Source organism: Cebus imitator, unplaced genomic scaffold (genome assembly GCF_001604975.1).
Source record: "Cebus imitator isolate Cc_AM_T3 unplaced genomic scaffold, Cebus_imitator-1.0 Scaffold334, whole genome shotgun sequence".
NCBI classification, from domain to species: domain Eukaryota; kingdom Metazoa; phylum Chordata; class Mammalia; order Primates; family Cebidae; genus Cebus; species Cebus imitator.
This window is the reverse complement of record NW_016107649.1, coordinates 1,418,026-1,440,649: the sequence shown is the minus strand read 5'-3', so window position 1 is coordinate 1,440,649 and position 22,624 is coordinate 1,418,026. Positions and strand designations below refer to the sequence as shown.

Below are 22,624 nucleotides of genomic sequence, written 5' to 3'. Positions count from 1 at the left end.
TCTTGAAAACAATGTTTAAATGTTACAATGTAGATATAATTTCTAATTATTATTTATAGTTATTATTTTCTACTTATTTTACACTACAGGAACGGAAGGTAAAAATAAGCAATAACATGATCAAAGGGAACATTACATATTGGGACAGAACAAATTATAATTTATATAATTCAAATCTGGCTGAAACAATCAGAATTTATAATTAATTACCAAATATAATCTTAATAATTTTTCTGTTTATAACTTCAGCATTAGGGTTCTTGGGGAAAATGGTCTTAAATATAAACCATGGCTTAGAAATGCTTACTAATATGATCTGTGTTTGTTTTATTTCAGTATGGACCAATATTTACAGTCTTTGCTATGGGAAACCGAATGACCTTTGTTACTGAAGAAGAAGGAATTAATGTGTTTCTAAAATCCAAAAAAGTAGATTTTGAACAAGCAGTGCAAAATCTCGTTTATCGTACAGGTAAAGAATATTTTCAGGTAGCCCATTCAAAATCCAACATTGGAATCCAAGAGTAGTTTTAGACGTCCACTCCTCTATCAGGAATGATGAGAATCCATTATTTTATTCTTGAGGTATGGCTAGAAGGGGAAAAGAATATGAGTTTTGCCGTTGAAATAAAAATGAATGGCAGCCTAATACATTTGAATCAGATATGTGAAAGTGATAAGGTTACCTCATTGGTGTTTTCTTTAGAGAATATTTGGAATCTGTATCATGTTACAGCTTCCAAGATGTCACTGACTCTTTTCAACTGCTGTGTATACAATGTTCTACAGGCTATATAACTCTTGGCCTGATTACATGTTGCTCAGCTCCCTGAAAGTAGAATTCCATGGCTTAGTACATCATTTACAATGGCATTTCCTGATATATTTTATAGGGCTATTACGGTAAGTGGGAGCTTGACTTGCCTTTCACAAATCCTCCATCTTCAGAGACTGCCAGATTGCACAGTCAGCATGCTTCCAGTGTGGCTGTCTGTCTTCATTTCTTCCCAGCCTGCGAATGTGTGTACTGGGGCCATTTGTCCTCGCTGGAATGCAGAGCTGGTTCATTTTGTGTCTGGTTCTTTTTTGTGCTTTCACGATGTTTTCACTTGCTTCTATTCTCTATGGCATCTTTCTCTCTGTTTCCCTTTTTTCTTCAATTCCTTTTTATTTAATCTCTTGTGCACTTCTTGCCATTAAGACAAGAAAGTTTATTTTAAAAGCTACCAGTAATCAATATATATATATATATATATATATATATATTTTTTTTTTTTTTTCTTGTTTGCATGATCATCACAACCTGTTGGTTAAATTCTTTGATTATTTAGTGCTTCTTGATGTTTGGACTATGGAATTTCAAATCAAAGAATATAAATATTTTGAAGGCCTTTGATCTGCAGAGTCACATATGCCTTCAGAAAAATTTACTAAGTTACCTGTCGGAGGTGTATGGAAATGATTGTGTTTTTTCACCTGGGCCTCTTCTGTGGACTTTTATGCTTAAATATTTCTGTTTAGCAGATGAAATATGTTAATATTTATTCTTGAATCAGTTTCCCATTCCTCTCATATATTCTCTAACCGTAGAGAAGATATATGCTCAGGAAATCTAAAAACTGTTTTTCATTAACTTATACAAAATGTAATTTACACATAATAGGATGATGAAATACAAAATTAAAACTTATTCTTTGAAAAAGTTACTTCAATAAAGATGACAACAATGGACATAGGGGACTCCTGGAGGGGGATGGGGTGGGGACAAAGGTTGAAAAACTATTAGAGTACTGTGCTCATTACCTGAGTGATGGGATTAACACAATATACTCATACCCCACACCTCAGCATAACACAATATACTCATATAACAAACCTGCCTATGTACCTCCTGAATCTAAAAGCCAAAATGTTTTTAAAAAAGAAAAAGTTACTTCAAAATAAATTAAAAAATGAGTAAAAAGTAAACTCCAATTCCTAAATGGGAGTGTGTATTGTAGAAGGAGCATGAATGCTAACAAAGGAAATAGTGGGTTCACAGCTATTCATAGGGTTCAGAAAGGCCTCCTGGTGAAATATTCAAGAAGATACCTGAAGGAAAAATAGAAATTTGTAGAAGTTTGAAGCTCATAGGTATAAGTGTGTGGGATTGGGTGGGAGTAGATATGGGTAAAGCAAAGGAGAGAATATTCTGAGCAGACAGAACAGCCTCTGAAATGTTGGAATATGTAAAATATGTTTTTTTAAAGTATCTGGACTATAGATTTGGAGGGAGGAGGGCTGAAAATATCAGCTCTCTTCATCACCCATTTGTAGATTATCCCTTAAAGTGAATAGACGTTCACTATCTCACAGCATACGTTGAATCTTTTTTGTTTGTTTGTTTTGCGATAAAGTCTCAGTCTCCCAGGCTGGAATGCAGTGGTGCGATCTTGACTCACTGCAACCTCCTCCTCCTAGGTTCAAACGATTCTTCTGCCTCAGCCTCCCCGGTAGCTGGGATTACAGGTGCCTGCCACCACACCCAGCTAATTTCCCTATTTTTAGTAGAGACAGGGTTTCACCATGTTGGTTAGGCTGGTCTGGAGCTCCTGATATCAAGTGATCCGCCTGCCTCGGCTTCCCAGAGTGCTGGGATTACAGGCGTGAGCCACCACACTCAGCTGAGAGTAGGTCAAACCTTTATCTACTTTTATTTACCAGAGATGACTTTAGGTGCTGGAAGGACTTCAGTGGTAGTCCCTCCTGACCAAATAATAGTAGAGATATATTGACTGTGTTTCAAGGAGTTGTTGCTTGTTTTGAAAATAGTTTTCTTTGTTCATAGCATCAATTCCAAAGAATGTCTTTTTAGCACTGCATGAAAAACTCTATATTATGTTGAAAGGGAAAATGGGGACTGTCAATCTTCATCAATTTGCTGGGCAACTGACTGAAGAATTACATGAACAACTGGAGAGTTTAGGCACTCATGGGACAATGGACCTGAACAACTTAGTAAGGTAAATAGATGCATTGGTATGATTTAGTCTTGCTTTTTGTTTTAAATTAAAAAAAAAAAAGAATCCTATACATTGGACTTCAAAAATTGTCAGATTGATTAATGAAATATACCTCACTAGGCTATTAAGAGATTATTTTAATCTTTTAAATTCTAATTCAGTTCAGCATTTCTATTTTGTGGTGAGCAAATAAGCCAATACAATCATTTTAATACATTTGCGGTAACTTCTCCTTAGTCATTCCATACGATTGTGTATAAATTACATGGATTTACCTCTTACAATTTTCATCCTTCCATCAGAATTTTGTTAAAACATTCAGCACAATTTGTGATTATTAGAATGAGAGGACATTGAGAGGATGGGGGAGAAGATGGAATCAAAAACTGGTGAAAAATGTCCAGGAGATGCTTGTGGTACTTAACAAGTGGCTCAGGCAAAGTCATTGTGGGCCTTAGGACTGAGCTCCAGGGTCCTCTATTAAGGGAAGTCCCAGGGAAGAGCAGCAGACAAAGTCAGCCCTATTCTGAAGCTTTCTGGAAAATTTAAAGACTGGGCATGGGAGCTATGAAAAATATTTCCCACATGCATACAGAGATTTGGTAAGTTGAAGTTACCTGAGTCACTTTGCCATTTCAGCAGAATCCTGGAATGCCCCAGGTAAGAATCAGCAGTACAGACTCAAACCAAAAGACACTGAACATTTTCTTAGAGGTCCAGTAGTGGGCGGCGGAGGAGGGGACACAAAAATAACCAAATTAAAAAATGTGCTGAAACATACCCAATATCTATAACAAAATGAAGATATTGAAATGAACAAAATGTTCTTGGATATTTTTGAAGCTTTGACAGAAGGAGATTATGAAGGGATGGTAAATAAAAAATAAATAGTATTAAATGTTTTAAGGCATGTTAACAATATTTTATATTGTTTATCTTAAGTATGCTGTAGTGATCACTTTATTCTCTTAATGGTAAAACTTATTGATGATATGTACTATATTTCAATAGGCAGTAGTTTGAATTTATGGGATCCTGTGAGAAATTAGGAAATTTGGTGACTAATATTGCCCTGATTCTTTGTTTTTGTTGTTGTTGCTATCTAAAGGCATGGACTATATCTTAGCTATTATTATTTGCTAAATAAAATTTTGTTGAATTGTATTAGATCAATTTATTATCTCATATTTGTCAGAGTCTAATATGCTTGCTTAGAAAGCTTTTAAATATCTTCAGATAAATCAAACCACAGTTTTAATTCCACCTGTATTATCTTGACCACAGTAAGCAAATATCAAAACTTCTTAAGAGTGACTTTTTCCCAAGAGAAGCTGCCACATATTATCTGTCCCTCATGTATTGCTATGAAATAATGCCCTGCTTTGTATCCTTTGCCTTTCTTCTTTGGTCTTTGGGTCTGACTTTCTGTGTTTCTGTCTTGTAGACATCTGCTTTATCCAGTCACAGTGAATATGCTCTTTAATAAAAGTTTGTTTCCCACAAACAAGAAGAAAATCAAGGAGTTCCACCAGCATTTTCAAGCTTATGACGAAGATTTTGAGTATGGGTCCCAGTTGCCAGAGTCTCTTCTAAGGTTTGTTTCCTACAATTAATTCTTTCATCAAGCTCCTCTCGGCAATTCATGCACCTTTCGTTTTTCTGTTCTAAGTACATGTAATAGCAGTTTAAGTGGGAGAGAAGGTGTTTGTTTCTGGTGTCTGTATGTTAATTGAAGGAGGACCAAAGAAGAGAGATGCTTTCCTAATTTTGATGAACAAAAAAATAAGAGAGAGAGAGAGAGAGAGAGAAATTGATGGGATTAAGAATTTATTTTAAGGCCTTTTATCCCATGTACAGTGTATTATTATTGCATTCATTGCTGCAGTTAGAATTCCTGCTAAATCATCAACATGAGCAGTCTTAGAATCATAAACTGTTCTCATTCTCTTTGAGGCAAACATGGATGTGGTCAAATGCATTTCTCACAGTTGGCTCAGACAAATGTTTTTAAAATGAGGCATATGCAAAGCAACTGCATGATTTAGAAATTTCTTGGTGGTAGCTTTATGTCTTACTCCATTTAGGTTGCTATAACAAAGTATCATAGACTGGGAAGCTTATAAACAACAGAAATTTAGTTCTCATTGCCCTGGAGGCTGGAGGTCTGAGATGAGGGTGCCAGCATGGTCACGTTCTGGTGAGGGCCCCTTCCAGATTGCATACTCCCAAGTTTTCACTGCATTCTCGGGTGGCAAAAGGGGCAAACGAGCTCCCTCAGACCCCATTTATAAGGGTACGACTCCTTTTCATGAGGACTCTATCCTTATGACCTAGCTACCACCCCAAAACCCCCACCTCCTGATACCATCACCTTGGGCATTAGGATTTCAACATATAAAGATTTGGGAGGGACACATAGACTATTGGTCTACAATGGTGATTGTTGAGAAAAGATTTAGAAGATTAGCACCAGTTTGTTATTCCCAGCTTAAGTCAGCAATTGGTTCCGTGCATTGGGTTTTCATTCTCCTACAACTTATAGCAGCTGCATTAAAAGCAGACCAAGCAAGTTGTGGGTTCTGCCTTCTTATTCAGTGCCAATCCAATAGGGCTCCAAACTTTTATTTACAAAAGACACTAAAATGTAGTTTTTTCGCCTCCCCATTTGTTCTTGTGGAGTAATAATTCCGAAGGTAGACCTTTCATGAAATTATACCTAAAAATGAAGAATACATTTAGAGAAATAATTTTCATTCCACAGATATCCCCTTATGCTATGACCTATTATTTCTAAAGTGCTTTCAAATTAATTTCTATATATTTTGTCCTCATGTAGAAACTGGTCAAAATCCAAAAAATGGCTCCTGGAATTGTTAGAGAAAAACATTCCAAATATAAAAGCATGTACATCTGCAAAAGATAATTCCATGGTAAGTATTTCTTACCCTCTTTTTTTTTCTGACATATATGAAATAAAGACAGTAATAAATTATGGTTGTTAAAATATATGTTGCTAAAACACATGAGATTTATTATATATCATTTTTGTGTCACCCACTGTACTGGACATGTTGAGATACATTATTTTATTGTTACCTTCTCACAGCATAGTAGACGACTTTGTTGTTGATGCCACTACCATTAGTTGTTTGTTTAGATGCAAGGAGGGAGAATAGTATAATTTAAAAAGCCAGGCACTAGGAGTCCATGACCTAAGTGCTATTCCAGATCTGTGGTTCTTCAAATGTGACCCATAAACTGACGGCAGCAGCATCACCTCGGAATCACTCAATCAAAAACTCTGCAGTAAGCCAGGCATGGTGGCTCATGCCTGTAATCCCAGCACTTTGAGGGGGCCGAGGCAGGAGAATTGCTTAAGCTCAGGAGTTCAAGACCAGCCTGGGAAATATAGCAAGACCTCATTTCTACAAATAATTATTTTAAAAAAAATTAGCCAGGCATGGTGCCAAACACCTGTGGTACCAGCTACTTGGGAGGCTGAGGTGGGAGGATCATGCTTGAGCCTGGACGATCAAGGCCGCAGCAAGCCATAATTTTGCCACTGCACTCTAGTCTGGGGGACAGAGCAAGACCCTGTCTCTAAATCAATCAATCAATCAATCAATCAATCAATCAATCTTTGAGGTAGATCCCAACAATCTGGTTTAACAAGCCTTACCTTTGGTTCACATGTTTTCTAATGAATGTTTCTCACCTCTGCCTCCTCATTAGAATCACCTCTTGGACCTTTTGAAAACTACTTGATGCCAGGGTCTGCCCACAGAGACTGGGTTTCATTTGGCCTGTACTGCCTAGGCTCAAATGCAGTCAACTGGTTGTGTAACCTTGGGCATAATACCTAGTCTCTTGGCCTCAGTTTCCTTATCTACCTCATAAAGTTGTTGTGGGAATTGAATGATTTAATTTTTGTAAAGCACTGAGAACAGAGGACTGGATAGGAGCGTATCATTGCTATCATCATTTAAAAAAATCTCTTCAAATATTTTTACGTTTAAACATGGCATCAAAAGTTTTTGTTTGTTTTTAGTTAAACAGCAAGTATTACCACAAACAGCTTTGCTTAAAACTAGAAAGCACGATGGCCTTAGGAAAAAGGACCATATGAGCGTTTAGTTATCTCCTTCCTGAATAAAGGGGATAGGAAGCCCTACTGGAAGGCCCTTCACTGACAAACTATATTTCAGCTAATATTTTTGTTTTATAAACAACCCAGACAAATGCATATTTTCTTTGCATTATTTTCTAGGACTTAGGGGCAAAAACACATGTATATAAAAGGTATACCCAGATAGATCTGTAATCTGTGGGCCTAGCAAACAGAATTTTAAAATTTCCAGTCAAAATTCTTTACCAACAGTACCTCTAGAATAGCATTTATTTTTCTTACTCTGAAGAAATGAGTTATTTTCAATCGTAGGTAGTCTAACTCCCTATTTGTGTTAGTACATTTTCATGCTGATAAAGACATACGTGAGACTGGGTGATTTACAAAAGAAAGAGGTTTAATGGTTCCACATGGCTGGGGAGCCCTCACAATCATGGTAGAAGGCAAGGAGGAGCAAGTCACATCTTACATGGATGGCAGCAGGCAAAAGGAGAGAGAACTTGTACAGGGAAACTCCCCTTTGTAAAACCATCAGATCTCATGGGACTTATTCACTTTCATGAGAACAGCACTAGAAAGATCTGCCTCCATGACTCAGTTACCTCCCACTGGATCCCTACCACAACACATGGGAATTCAAGATGAGGTTTCAGTGGGTTCATAGCCAAACCATATCACTATTTGAATAAAAAATAAATTTGAATTTTGCTGAAGCCAATCCAGTGTTTAAAACTTCAGGAGAGAATTCAACTTGAACATCAATGAGCAGTTTAACTTTATTTTTTGATGTATTGCACCTCTGCTTTCCTCTAGCAGTGTTCACGCAGAGCTTGTTTTTTTTAGATAGAGTCTTGCTCTGTTGCCCAGGCTGGAATGCAGTGGTGTGATCTTGGCTCACTGCAACCTTTGCCTTCCAGGTTCAAGCAATTCTCCTGCCTCAGCCTCCCGAGTAGCTGGGACTACAGGTGCATGCCACCATGCTTGGCTAATTTTTGTATTTTTAGTAGTGACGAGGTTTCACCATATTGGCCAGGCTGGTCTCGAACTCCTGACCTCATGATCTGCTACCTCAGCCTCCCACAGTGCTGGTATTATAGGTGTGAGCCACTGCGCCCGGCTGAGCTTGCGATTTTATACTAATATTTAAAAAAACATGTGGACTAAGAAGAAATTTAAAAGATTTTGTTGTCTTCAACTGCATAAATAGATTTCAGTGGTCTACTGAAGCAGGATTTGAACAAATGCAGTGAGGCAATCAAGCTCAAGAATCCCTACTTCTGATTACTGTACTACAGTAAGGACATAAGTCCCTTGGCATGCCTCAAACCACAAAACCTGGGAATGGCAGAAATGATTTATTTCATATTAAAGAAAAATGCATGATCTCATTTATTAACATCAATCTTTGTCACATAGCCATGGCTTGACAATGTTTATTTCTTTTGAACAGGCATTATTGCAAGCTACAGTGGATATTGTAGAGACAGTAGCAAGTAAAGAAAACTCACCCAGTTATGGGCTCTTACTGCTTTGGGCTTCTCTGTCTAATGTCATTCCTGTAAGTATATTAGTAATGTTTGAGTTACATTGCTCTCTACAGTCCTTTAATTTTTTTCTGTTCATTTCTTTCTTTCATTTTTTTTCTACCCTTTTCACTCATTATGGAATAGAAAAAAATTACAGTGGATTTAGTTGTGAGATAAAAATCAAAGCTGAATGCCTAATGAAATCTGATTAGGTCATAAAGGAGGCAAAACAGATCCCAAGTGAATTCTGTCCTCTGAAAGTCAGCGTGTAACAGAACGAAGGAAAAGCTTGCCCTTTGGGGCAAGTTGTACACAACCTCTGTTTAGGGAGCATTTTTTGTATTTCTACCATTGTGCTTAGTATTGATATTGAAAAGATGAATAGGGATTGGCCACACACTTTTATTGGAAAGAGTGAGCAAATGGATAGCTTCAGGTAAATTGGGCTTCCATCCAGACATCCCAAGTCATAGTTGTAGACTTTCATGGTGGTAACTCAAATTCTCTGTGCCTCCATTTCCTAACAAGGGATAATGTAGTATTTTACCTAATAAGGGTAAAAAAAGGATAATGTACATAAACCTTCTACTGTGGTCTTAGAACTTGGGTGCTTAATAAATGGTAGTTCTCATTTCTCTAAAAAGTTGTTGTGAGGATTTAACAAGATAAGCCTAGCTAGTATCAATGAATATTAGCTCTTTCTTTCCATTTGTACCCATTCTCCTTCTGTGTGCCATTCCTGTTTTCATTACCATTCCTGTTTGCATTACTTAGCATTATGGTCCTATGAGCTTCTGCATGAATGGTGCTGGTGAAGTTGGAACTTTCAACACTTCTAAAGAGAGCAGAGACTTAAAAAACTGTTTCTTTTTTTTTTTTTTTTCTTTTTTTGAGATGGAGTCTTGCTCTGTCATCCAGGCTGGAGTGCAATGGCATGATTTCAGCTCACTGTAACCACTGCCTCCCGGGTTCAAGTGGTTCTCCTGCCTCAGCCTCCTGAGTAGTGGGGATTACAAACATGAGCCACCTCGTGCAGCCAAAAAACTGTTGTTGTTGTTTTTTTTTTAAGCTGTCATGAATTAAATTAGAACCATGAGATTTGTCTACCACGTCATGTTCAATGCACACCAGTTTCCTGGGACAGGAGGTTCTTACATTAGCCTAAGATACTAATATTATCCAAAATTAAAGGGTAACCTTTTAAATATATTTGTTTTCTACTAAACAGAATTTAACCCAACCCTAATGATATGTGTGGTCATTTTTATTCCATTTTCTTCCAACAAATAGAAATGAGGAAGATGTTTTAAGTATTATTTATTTAGCCTTACTTTAATAAAGGCCTAGGTTGTTAAAGGCTTTCTATGTCCTGATATTCTAGTTTCCCTTAAGTTGTTGAAAAACTTACTGTAAAAAGAGAAGAGATAGAAATTCTGGCCTCTTTGCTCAAATGTATGTTACCTAGTGGAAGAAACATTTCATCCGATATGGTCAAGTAAAAGTAGTCTAAACCCTTCTCCTTCTTTATGTACCTATAATATTATTCTCTCGTTTTTCCTTAAATTTTCTTGGAAACTGATTAAGCTACAGCAAAATTGAAAAGCAAACATCAAAACAACTCCCAAAGTACCAACAAAACAGCCACTCCTGTCAGAGAATTAATTTTCAAGATCTCATTAGAAACATCCCCCAGAAGAAAGATCCCCCAGAAGAAAGACACACAAAGCTCCATTGATCTGACACATGGGAAGTCAGTTCTTTGGAATTTGTTGCTGGCGCTGGTCTGAAAGGATTTAAAACATTCATTTCAGAAAGGAAGTGTCTGATGATTAGAGAAAATTCCATCTCACTGGCTCTTGTTGGTATCTCCAAGAGGCAGCCTGGTGAGCAAGCAGAGACCCTGGAGAGGCTTTAGAGTCTGGTCCAAAGCCAATTCCCAGCACTGGGTAACAGTGGGCCAATTGTTTAACCTGCTCAAGCCTCAGTGCCCTTATCTGTAAAATGGGATTAATGCTATACCTACCTCAAGGGGTAGATGTAAGAATTATTTGGTAAGAAATAGATCGTGGCTATTAGTACCTGGTTCAGTGTAGGTGTTCAATAAATGCTGATTTTCTTCCCTTACAAAAATTGTCTCCCTAGCTTCAATCAAGCATTACTTTCAATGACCCACTAATAATGAAGATAGATTATCCTGGCTTCCAAGTATTTGATGGCTCAAAGGCCCCAGAGTGGGAGAATCCACTGCTGTCCTGGCTTTTGTGACCTTTATTGCTGCTGAGAGTGCCAGAAGCCCTGCTAGAGGTGTAGGGGGTGGGGCCTGTCTTTTCCTGCAGCCAGATTATATCTTTATTTCCCCTCTCCTGCTTTGTACTATGCCTCAAGGCCTATGGGGCTCAGAGCTCAGGCATCAGATGGGCTAGGTACCAGATCCCCAGGAAGCTCCATTATAGCCCAAGATATTAACTATAATTTATGAAATTATTTTTATGGAAAAACTTTCTAAGTTCCAAGAAATTTCTGACTGCCGAATGATTTTTTTTTTTTTTACCACTTTACATTTTTTTTTTCTTTTTTGTTGTATGTTAAGTTCTGGGGTACATGTGCAGATCTTGCAGGATTGTTGCATAGGTGCACACATACCATGGTGGTTTGCTGTCTCCATCCCCCGTCACCTACATCAGGTATTTCTCCCAGTGTTATCCCTCCCCAACTTTCCTGCCTGTCCCTGCTGTCCCTCCCCTAGCCCCCCATCCCCCTAAAATACCCCAGTGTGTGTTCCCCTCCCTGTGCCCATGTGTTCTCATTGTTCAACACCCACCTATGAGTGAGAACATGCGGTGTTTGGTTTTCTGTTCTTGGGTCAGTTTGCTGAGAATGATGGTTTCCAGATTCATCCATGTCCCTACAAAGGACACAAACTCATCATTTTCTGTTCTTGTGTCAGTTTGCTGAGAATGATGTTTTTCAGATTCATCCATGTCCCTACAAAGGACACAGACTCATCGTTTTTTATGGCTACGTAGTATTCCATGGTGTATATGTGCCACATTTTCTTTGTCCAGTCTGTCATTGATGGGCCTTTGGGTTGGTTCCAGGCCTTTGCTATTGTAAACAGTGCCACAATGAACATACATGTGCATATGTCTTTATAATAGAATGATTTATAATCCTTTGGGTATATACCCAGTAATGGGATTGCTGGGTCAAGTGGAATTTCTATTTCTAGATCCTTGAGGAATCGCTACACTATCTTCCACAATGGTTGAACTAATTTGCACTCCCACCAACAGTGTAAAAGTGTTTCTATTTCTCTACATCCTCTCCAGCATGTGTTGTCTACAGATTTTTTAATGATCGCCGTTCTAACTGGTGTGAGATGGTATCTCAATGTGGTTTTGATTTGCATTTTTCTAATAACCAGTGATGATGAGCATTTTCTCATATGTTTGTTGGCCTCATATGTCTTCTTTTGAAAAGTGTTTGTTCATATCCTTCGCCCACTTTTGAATGGATTTGTTTTTTTTCTTGTAAATCTGCTTTAGTTCTTTGTAGACTCTGGATATTAGCCCTTTGTCAGATGGGTAGACTGCAAAAATTTTTTCCTATTCTGTTGGTTGCCGATTCACTCTAATGATTGTGCTTTTGCTGTGCAGATGTTTTTTAGAAGATTTCTCCAAACCAATCACAAAGCTGACGTTTTACCTTTTTTATCTGCTGCATCTCTGAAGTTCTTTCTAAATAGTTTCAGTAGCAATCGCTACCCCATCCCACTCTCAACTCCCACAGCATTTATTTTTTTGTAACATGGGTTTGCTCTCTCACTGTCTTGTACATTTAGTTCATTTTTCTCCGATATGTATTCATATTCCCAACTAGATGTGAAAATTCTTTGGACAGAAATTATCTCATACATATTTGTGTTTACCATTATTGGAAGAAGACTCTCTGACATGTTATAGAGACTCCTTCCAAATCTCTTTTTGAATGGATAAATCAACAATACCAAAGAACACACTCAATTCGTCTTCTCTTAGACCCAGCAAAGATACAGAGCTTTCCTCCTTGCCCCTTGTCTCCTTTGTTCTTCCTCTCCAAAGCAACGGAATGGCATTGTGGTGCCTGCTTCTGCAGTTCGGTGAGCTGAGTGGCCCTTTTTCTTCTTGCCCATCTCTGATCATGGACTTGAACAGTTTCACAAAATACTAATTGATACCGTTGGGAGCAGTTATTGACTCCTTTCCCAAATGTGGGTGCACAAAGACTTCAAGGTCACTTATTCTTACTTATTGATTTGGTAATGCATATACACTTTTATTAACTCTTTACTTTCTTTTGCATGCCTTTTTTATGTTTTAAAAATATTTTGGCTTTTTTAAAAATAGAAAAAATGTAGAAACAGAAATCTGTTAAGAAAAAAAGAGACATTAAAAAAGGCAACAGTCATTTGTAATTTAGCTAAATTCCTTGTGTTTGTCATTTAAGAAGTAGTATCCAATTTTATTGAATCCCTAAAAGTATAATTAGGCACATACTACTATGAACCCCTCTTTTGTGTAACTGAAAATCTATGTGATATGGTTTGGCTCTGTGACCCCACCCACATCTGATATTGAGTTGTAATCCCCACATGTAAAGGGAGGGACATTGTGGAAGGTGATTGGATAATGGGGGCTATTTTCCCCATGCTGTTCTTGTGATAATGAGTGAGCTCTCACAAGATCTGATGCTTTAAATGTGTTTGACTGTTTCCCACACCCCCTCTTCCTCCCAACCTGTAAGATGAGCCTTGCTTCCCATTTGCCTTCTGCCATGATTATAAGTTTCCTGAGGCTTCCCCAGCCATGCAGAACTGTGAGTCAGTTAAACCTGTTTTGTTTATAAATTACTCAGTCTCAGGGAATTCTTTACAAAGCAGTGTGAAAACAAACTAATTCACTATGTATTATCACTATTTTTTTCCCCTAACATGAACTCTTGACTCTTCAAATAAGATGCAGTGAGCATGGAGTAGTTATTAATTGAATCCAATAATTCAGCACCTTTATCTGTAATTAATAGTAGAAAGGAGGCCTGAGTAAAGACAGGACAAGATAGTTATCTGAGTATCTGTTTCATCATCTGTAAAAATGAACTAGATAATCTCTAGGATAAATCTTTCTTAATCAGGGTAATACTCCTGAAAGAAGGTCTCTGAATTGAGGACCCTTGGTTTCCCTATTCACCTTGTTTATGTAAATAGTACCATATTTATCCTTGCACTATCAATTTAACATTACAAAGGGAAAAATAATGAACAGTATTTAACTTGGTTTATTCGAGCACTTCTTTTTGGACAATTGCTCTTCCTCTTTTGACCACAGAGGGGAGTATTGGTATTATTTAAAGATACGTGATGTTACCTCACAAAAGAAACTAAGAGACTAAATTTAGTCAAAGAATTACCTGATTCATTTCAGGACTAATTTTCCTAGATGAAATCTCTTTCGTAATAAATGAATTTAGAAAATAATGAAAGTGAAACCCAAGCTTCTTTGGATGATTTTATACAGGTTTTCTTTATTATGTAACCCAAGAACGGAAGCAAAACTATCTACCTGAGGAAGAAGCTAATTTTTAAGATGTAAAGCAGTATGATTTTATCTTGCAATTCCATAATGAGGAAAGGTATGAAATAATTTTGAGTGGCCAAGAGAGAAAATGTGCAAATATCTATATTCAATAGCATTCAAATGTGAAAGACTCATCAATTTTTTTCTTTTATTTACTAATTTAGAGCCAAAAAAGGACTCTATTTTTGACATTGAGTACTCTCATAATTCAGTTTATGGAATGATTTCCTGCTATGTTTTCCTGGGTTTATCTAAAACTACTACATTTCACTTGCAGAATATAAACTTTGCTAATTCACTTGTATTCTAAGGAAATTAAATCTTGAATTGTTTAATTGTTTAAATCTTTAATTGTTTTGGATTAATATTCTTAAGTGTCATAATTAGTTGCTTCTGAAATTTTAATATATGCCTATGTAATATTTTATGTTGCTCATTAATAAGAATAACTTTTATCATTTTTTAGTGAAGATAGATGTCTAATCTATTTAAATAATATAGTTAAATTATGGTGCCAATGAAAATTTAAATATGACTTTTTAGAGTTATATTATGTATCTCTTATTATAATATCTGTTTTCAAAGGATGCTTTCTACTAATGTGCTCTTAAGGTTAATTTAAACATCGTTCTTTCTATACAAAAAAAAATTATGACTAATACTAAGTATGCTTTTGTTTACCTTCAAAGAGGTTCATATTTTTGATATATGTTTTTCTTTTTAAGGTTGCGTTTTGGACACTTGCATACGTTCTTTCTCATCCTGATGTCTACAGAGCCATTATGGAAGGCATATCTTCTGTGTTTGGCACAGCAGGTACTAACCTGAGTTAAGTTATATAGAAAGACACAGCTAATAATGCATGTTTGTCACACATTAATGGCAAAGCAAAATAATTCTGTAAAAATTCAGCATAATCCAGAATTCAACATAATTTGTTATATGTCACGATATAAATTGATCAGGTAGAATCCTAGAATTTAATTACTGTCAAGCATTTTAGTACAACTCCTTCATTTTTTAAATGATGAAATTAGTGCTACAGAGATTTTGATTTGCCTAATTTCCTTACTTAAATATATATGCACATGTTTGTTCTAATCTCTTGGCCCCTTACCTCAGTTGAATGAATGTCCACAGTTTTGATGTTCAGCATTTTTCAGATTTTACAGAAGTAATAGGGTGTATATTTCGTATAAAACATAAGAGCCCTAATGGGAATATAGAGGTCAGGTAAGGCTTGCTACCAAAGTATTATTAAAAGACAACAAACAGGCTGGGCGCAGTGGCTCACACCTCTAATCCCAGCACTTTGGGAGCCGAGGCGGGCGGATCACGAGGTCAAGAGACAGAGACCATCTTGTCCAACATGGTGAAACCCCGTCTTTACTGAAAATACAAAAAAAATTAGCTGGGCGTGGTGGCGCATGCCTGTAGTACCAGCTACTTGGGAGGCTGAGGCAGGAGAATTGCTTGAACCCAGGAGGCGGAGGTTGCAGTGAGCCAAGGTGGTGCCACTGCACTCCAGCCTGGCGCCTGGTGATGGAGTGAGACTCTGTCTCAAAAAGAAAAAAAAAAAAAAAGACAACAAACAAAAAACAAATAAAAAGAAACAAAAAACCCTTACAATTATTAGAAATTTGAGGATTTAGGAACTGCATATAGGGATTGTTGTCTTGAACTCTTTAGTTCAGATATCAGCTGTTTATTATCTGTTTTAAAAAGCAAAAATAAGCCTGAATAAAGAGTACTCAACTACCTGTTTATTCAGCATAATTTGACTAATCCAGGGAGTGGATTTTTTTTTAAACTTCTTAATATTTCAAGTTATGTATCCTGATATAAAAAGAATAAGAAACGATAGGGTTTTCTTAGACGAAAACAATATAACAATAGGGCAAAAGGTATGATGCCAGTTAATGCTTTTCCCTCTCCCCTCCATGATTACTGAAAATATTTAAAGTTTTTTTTTTTAATTGCATCTTATTGAGTTAAACCAAAAAGCCAACTCACTTGGTAAGCATGAATATCTAAGTAATACTCTCTGAGCCTTAAGTATGCATCAGCAGATGCTGGACCTTATAGAAATGGTGAGCCTTGGCATCCCTTAATGCCAGCAATGCTAACAGGTTAAATTCTAGAAAGACACTGATGAATACAAGAGAAGACAACTGGCCTTTATGCAGCTTGCATCTACAAAGCAAACAGAAATGCATATGCCTGCATATCTACAAATGGGAAAAGGCAATGCACTCTTGATTGTCAGATATTCTCCTTTATCATTTCCTTACTAGAGTCTTTTCCTGACTTAGGGTCCTCAAAATTTGTGGTCTTTAGGGTACAAATAAATAAAAGGGTAGAGAATAGCTTCTGTATAAGTATGGTTTTTAAAAAAGTTTGATGTCTTTTATAAATAGTTTTCAGTTCTGCAGTGGTGTCCTGTAGACTGAAAGCATTGAAATAATTTAGCTGTTACACTGGTAGTACTATTCGAAGGAGCATTTTTTTTGTGTCAGAAGAGAAGAATGGGTCCTGAAAATAAACAAGAACATAGAAAAAGACCAAAATTTGTGGTCTTTAGGATACAAATAAATAAAAGGGTAGAGAGAGGATAATGGGGGTAATGGGGGAGTCCTCTCTTACCTGAAGGCCACAGCGGAAGTGCATCATTAATCTAAATTTATTTTTTTTAAATTTTCTGCATCAACCTGAATTTCTCCAGTGCTTGAATCTGGAACTCTTGAACCCAATTCTAAGGAAGAAAGACAAAACCCTTTGTCTTTTTCTATGTTCTTGTTTATTTTCAGGACCCATTCTTCTCTTCTGACACAAAAAAATGCTCCTTCGAATAGTACTACCAGTGTAACAGCTACCTTATATCAATGCTTTCAGTCTATAGGACACCACTGCAGAATTGAAAACTATTTATAAAAGACATCAAACTTTTTAAAAACCGTACTTATACAGAAACTATTTAATCAATTCATACATAAGATGTAGTAGCTGTTCAAGAATTTAAATGTTGTGAGAGTGTGAGAGGAGTCCGCAGATCCTTGGAGGCTGATAGCAAGGAAGAATCCATGTGTCCATACAAAGGATTCTGTCAACGAAGGAACCTTAAAGTACATTGTATTAGTCAGAACTCTCCAGAGAGATAGAAACAATAGGATGTAAATAGATACATAGATCAAGAGAGAGAGAAAGCTCAAAAGACATTTATTATAAAAAATTGGCTGACCTGACTATTGAGGCTGAGAAGTCCAGTGATGTGCTGTTTATGCAGGCCCTCAGTGGATTGGATGATGCTCACTTACATTAGGTAAGGCAGCCTATTTTACAGCCTACTTTACTGAGCCCACGAATTCAAATACACATCTGTCATCCAGAAACACCCTCTCAGACACACCTAGAATAAACTTTAATCTGAGTACCCCAATGGGCAGCCAGACTGACATGTAGAATTAACCATCACAGTAGGCATCATCTAATCTGTTGAGTTTTTGTTTCTCTGGAGAACTCTGGGTAAATTTACTGACCCATGCATGGGAGGGCAGTCTGCCCTACCTGATCTACTGATTGAAATGCTAATATCGACTAGTAAGACCCTCACAGACACACCCAGAAATAATGTTTAACCAAATCTGGGCACCCCCAATCTAGTCAAGTTACACGTACAATTAATCATCACAGGCATGGAACAAGAATCTGACTCAGTATAGCAGTTTTTCCATTCTATGCTCTTGTCTACTGCAAGATCACCATATCCTTCTTAGGGATGTCTTTTGTGAATTTCCAATGCTGTATCTCTGTGGTCTCAACACTCACTTCTAGGCACTTTGCCCAACTTTCTTATAAAACAAATCTCAAGGTAAAAACTACCATTGAATACTTGGGAAAGGAAGGGGCCAGACTCATACCACTTTTCTAAAGGCAGTTAGTTCATGAACTACCTTGATAGCTGCCTTTCAGCCTACTCTTGTGTTCTCTATTTGTTTGCTTTAAAATGAGAACTTCTTTAGGGTTCCTTTGTGAAGATGCTTGCTTAGCCCCAATTATTTTGAGTGGTCCTTTTCATTATTCTACTTCCTCTAACTAATCCTGTACGCCTTCTACCTGTCTTTATTATCTGTCTAAATCTTTATTATCTTCCTAAGTCTTCATTATCTGCTTCTTCCTTTTCTTGTTTCCAAGCTGTGTTTTTATTTTTTAATTGCACACTTTTTAATTTTAATTTAATTTAATTTTTAGAGACAGAGTCTCACTTTGTCACCTGGAGTGCAGTGGTATGATCATAGCTCACTATAACCTGGAGCTCCTGGGCTCAAGTGATCCTTCTGCCACAGCCTCCTAAGTATCTAGGACTACAAGTGTGTGCCAGTGTATCTGGCTTCATTTTTTTAAATGGGACATTGGGATAGAGGAAGGTAGAAGTAAGTGTGTTCTCAGGTTTTCATCCTGAGCTATAAGTTTATGCAAATGTAACATGCATCAACTTATAAATAAAATTATATATAACTATATAATTCATACACCATAAAAGTTACCCTTTCAAGATGTAAAAATTAGTAGTTTTTAATAAATTTATAAGATTGCAACCATCAACACTGTCTGGTCCCAGAACATTTGTATCACCTTCAAAAGAAACCTTATACCCATTAGGAGTCACTTTCCATTTCCTTCTATTTCTAGCTTCTGACTGCCACTAATCTGCTTATTGTCCTGACACATTTGCCTTTTGTGGACAGTTCATCTGAATGGAAACATATGATATGTGGTCCTTTGTGTCTTGCTTCCTTCACCTAGTGTACTGTTTTACATTATAATGTTTTACGTTAATTGATTTTCAGGTCTTAAAGTATCCATGCATTTCTGGAATAAATCCTGCTTAATCCTGATGTATCATTTTCTTTATATGTTGCGAGATTCAGTTTGCTAGTATTTTTTTTGAATGAATTTTGCATCTATATTAATAAAGAATATTGACATAATTTTCTTATGATAACTGTTTGGTTTTGGTATCAAGATAACTCTGGCTTTAGAGAGTGAATTTGGAAGTACTTCTTCCTCTACTAATTTTTGGAAGAACTTATGAAAGATTAATGTAATTTATTCTTTAAACATATGGTGGAATTCACCAATGAAGTGATCTAGTCCTAGTATTTTCTTTTTGACAAATTTTTAAAATTAATTCAATTTTTCTGCTTGTTACTGGTCTATTTACTTACCTATTTCTTCTTGAGTCAGTTTTATACTTTATGTCTTTTTAGGGATATGTCCATTTCATCTAGATAATCTAATTTGTTGGTATACAATTTTTCATAGTGTTCCCCACAATCAATTATATTTCCATAAGGGCACTAGAAAAGCAAATATTTCATTCCTAATTTTAGTTCGGGTCCTGTTTTACTTTCTTGGTCATTGTAGCTATATATTTGTCAATTTTGTTTTCAAAGAACTAACTTTTTATTTCTGTTAATTTTGCTTGATTTTATTTTTCCTAGTGATTTTTGTATTTAATTAAATTTTGTTCTAATTTTTACAATTTCTCTATTGATATTCTCTATTTAGTTCTTTAGAAATGATTTCTTTAATTCTTTGAACATAATGAAAATATCTGATTTAAAGTCTTTATTAAGTCCAGCATCTGAATTTCTTCAAGGACCCTTTCTATTGATTGCTTTTTTTCTCTTCGAATCTATTCAGACAGTCTTCTACTTATTGTGGTTCAATTATTGATTTTTTGACTTTCTAATAGCATGGAAGTGCTACACATTCGACCGGGCATGGTGGCTCACGCCTGTAATGCCAGCACTTTGGGAGGCTGAGGCAGGCAGATCATGAGGTCAAGAGATCAAGACCATCCTGGCCAACATGGTGAAACCCTGTCTCTATTAAGTATTCAAAAAATTAGCCTGGCATGGTGGTGCATGCCTGTAGTCCCACCTACTCAGGAGGCTGAGGCAGGAGAATTGCTTGAAACTGGGAAATGGAAATTGCAGTGAGTTGGGATCATGCCATTGCACTCCAGCCTGGCGATAGAGTGAGACTCAGTCTCAAAAAAAAAAAAAAAAAAAGTGCTACGCATTCAAAATACTGTATTTTCTTATTTCATGTTTTGTTTCATGCTTCTTATTGTATTATATACCTTGTAATTCTTTGCTGAAAGCTGGGCATTTGAAATAATAGAATGTAACAACTCTGGAAATTAGATTCTTCCCATTTCTCAGGGTCTATTGTTGTTGCTGTTTATTGTTCTTGTAGTTTGTTTGATCATTTAGTGACTTTTACCTAATTTTGTAACGTTTGCATTTTTTGTCATGGATAGCCACAGAAGTCTCTGCTCCATTATTTAGTGGTCAGGTATGAACTGGACAGATATTTCTTTACACCAGTAATTTAGAAGTCTCCCATTCTTTGCTAAGGGGCTGTGTGTGCATGTTGGGGCATGCCTTCAACACTCAGCCAAGCAGTTGACATCTCTGCCTTAGCTTTCACTTCCTACCTGTGCAAAGCCTCAAGAATGATGTAGGTGAAAGCTGGTGGCCTTCTCATGTCTTTCCTGAGCATGAGTACAGCCCTAGGCAAATTAATGGCCTTCTAAATTCCTGGGAATGCACTGGACCTCTGCAAAGCCACTATGAACAACTCATTTCCTAGCCTTTCATTTTTATCTTTTTGGTTTGCCTGTTGTTTGTCCAACAGTTATCTACTGACTCAGGTAGCTGCAAAGTTAAACCATTGTCTTTAAAGATTTTAAATCAACACCGCTGGAGGAAAGTCTTTTCTCACTAAGCAAGCTCCAAGTCAGGTCAAATAAACACAGTCTTGCAAGTAAGGTCTTCTAGGAAACTGCCAAACTTGTGGAATAATGAGAATACTGTAGTAATGAGGTTTAGAAGAAGTTCCTACCTTGTTCTGCCCTATCTAGCGACTGCTGGGTTATTGGTTTTCACTGTAAATAGGACTGCTGGCTTTTAAGGCTTCTATGGAGATGTAGAGAGGGGGATGAGAATAGGGCAGGTTAAAATGACATTAAGTTTGTTATTCTTATCAAGATTCAGCCATTTTGTTTTTCTTGAACAGACAGTTTTGAATTGCTGCAAAACTTTGGTTAATCTGTAGAATTCTAAAAAACTTGATTCTTAGAATTTTTACCAAATTTCTTATTGCTTTTAAGGAGGGAACTTTAGGAAATCCTTGCTATGCCATTTTTGTGGACATCACCCTGAATTATAAGTTTTAAAATTTCTTTTAGAAAACTTCCCAGATTTGTGTGGATTAACCCTTAATTCATCTGTTACTTTACTTGGTCCTCAAACTTATCTTTTGAGTGCTAACCATGTGAAGGCATTGTGTAAAGTACCAGAGCTATGAAGATGACTAAAGCATGGTCCATGCTCTTGTGGAAATTTATGAACAAAATGCTTTTTGTAAAAATTGAAAGCAGGTTTGGAAGTATCCAGAGGATTTTAGGGGAGAAAGGGGAATATTTATATTGTTTCTTTGGAGACATGTACCTGCTGGTAAATTCAGTAAGATTCCTGTGCCTGGAACTCTTTCCCCTACTCATCTTTCAGTCAGCTTGAATGTCACCTCTTCAGATAGATATTTTAGTCTTACCCCATCTTAAGTCACTTTTCCCAACTCTGCCCTTAGTGATCCTCTGATTTGTCTTACTCTATATTTCCTTAAAAGTAACAATTAGAGAATCACTAACTTAAAAATTGTTTTTATTTGTTTATTTATGTATTTACCCCACCAGAATGCAATCTCTTCACCAACAGAAACTAAACGTAGTTGGTCTTTATAGTACCCAGCTGCCTAGAACTTAAAAATTATTCAACAACTATTTTCTGAATGAGTTTAATGAACAAATGTAAGAATATATGGCTAGTTTTAAGAGATTAGTGTCTTGGTCAAGTCTCTACTTACAGCTCTATCACCCATCCCATTTGACATTTTATATGAAACGAATGTTTTATGTGAAGACTATTAGACAGTTTTCTGCACTTAATTTTTGAGTTAGCAGAACCCTATTGCATGATAGTCAGTCAGTTGGGGCCACAAAAGAAGCTAGATCCTTTATTCAGGTTTTCACAGGAAAGGCAGAGAAGGAACAAGTCAACAGTTTAGCATTGGCTAATTTGAATAACCCCATGGGTTCTAAACTCTAGAGTGGTCTCTAGTGGCCTGTATCTGGCCCTGAGATGATTAAGGCAGAGAACTATTGCTTCCTGGTTTATGTGGGCCACTTAGAGGAGGTATAGTTCTAGACTGGTTGTTGTGCATGTCAAAGGTATGCTCCAGGCTGAGTTCTGTGCCAAATGGAAGAACTGGCTTACCCCTGGAGGTACCGGA

At 36.7% G+C, this 22,624-nt stretch overlaps 1 protein-coding gene across 3 annotated transcripts in view; it reads left to right on the top strand.

Moving 5' to 3' along the window:
- Positions 1–22,624, top strand: part of CYP39A1 (cytochrome P450 family 39 subfamily A member 1) — a 101,869-nt gene that overhangs the window by 9,223 nt on the left and 70,022 nt on the right. For 2 of the 3 annotated variants that reach the window (XM_037730154.1, XM_017505134.2), the window contains exons 2-7: positions 337–472; positions 2,828–3,002; positions 4,447–4,596; positions 5,839–5,932; positions 8,579–8,686; positions 14,992–15,082. In XM_037730154.1, coding sequence (XP_037586082.1) covers positions 337–472; positions 2,828–3,002; positions 4,447–4,596; positions 5,839–5,932; positions 8,579–8,686; positions 14,992–15,082 — 754 coding nt within the window. The remainder of the gene's footprint in view (positions 1–336; positions 473–2,827; positions 3,003–4,446; positions 4,597–5,838; positions 5,933–8,578; positions 8,687–14,991; positions 15,083–22,624) is intronic. The other variant, XM_037730153.1, reaches the window with a different exon arrangement.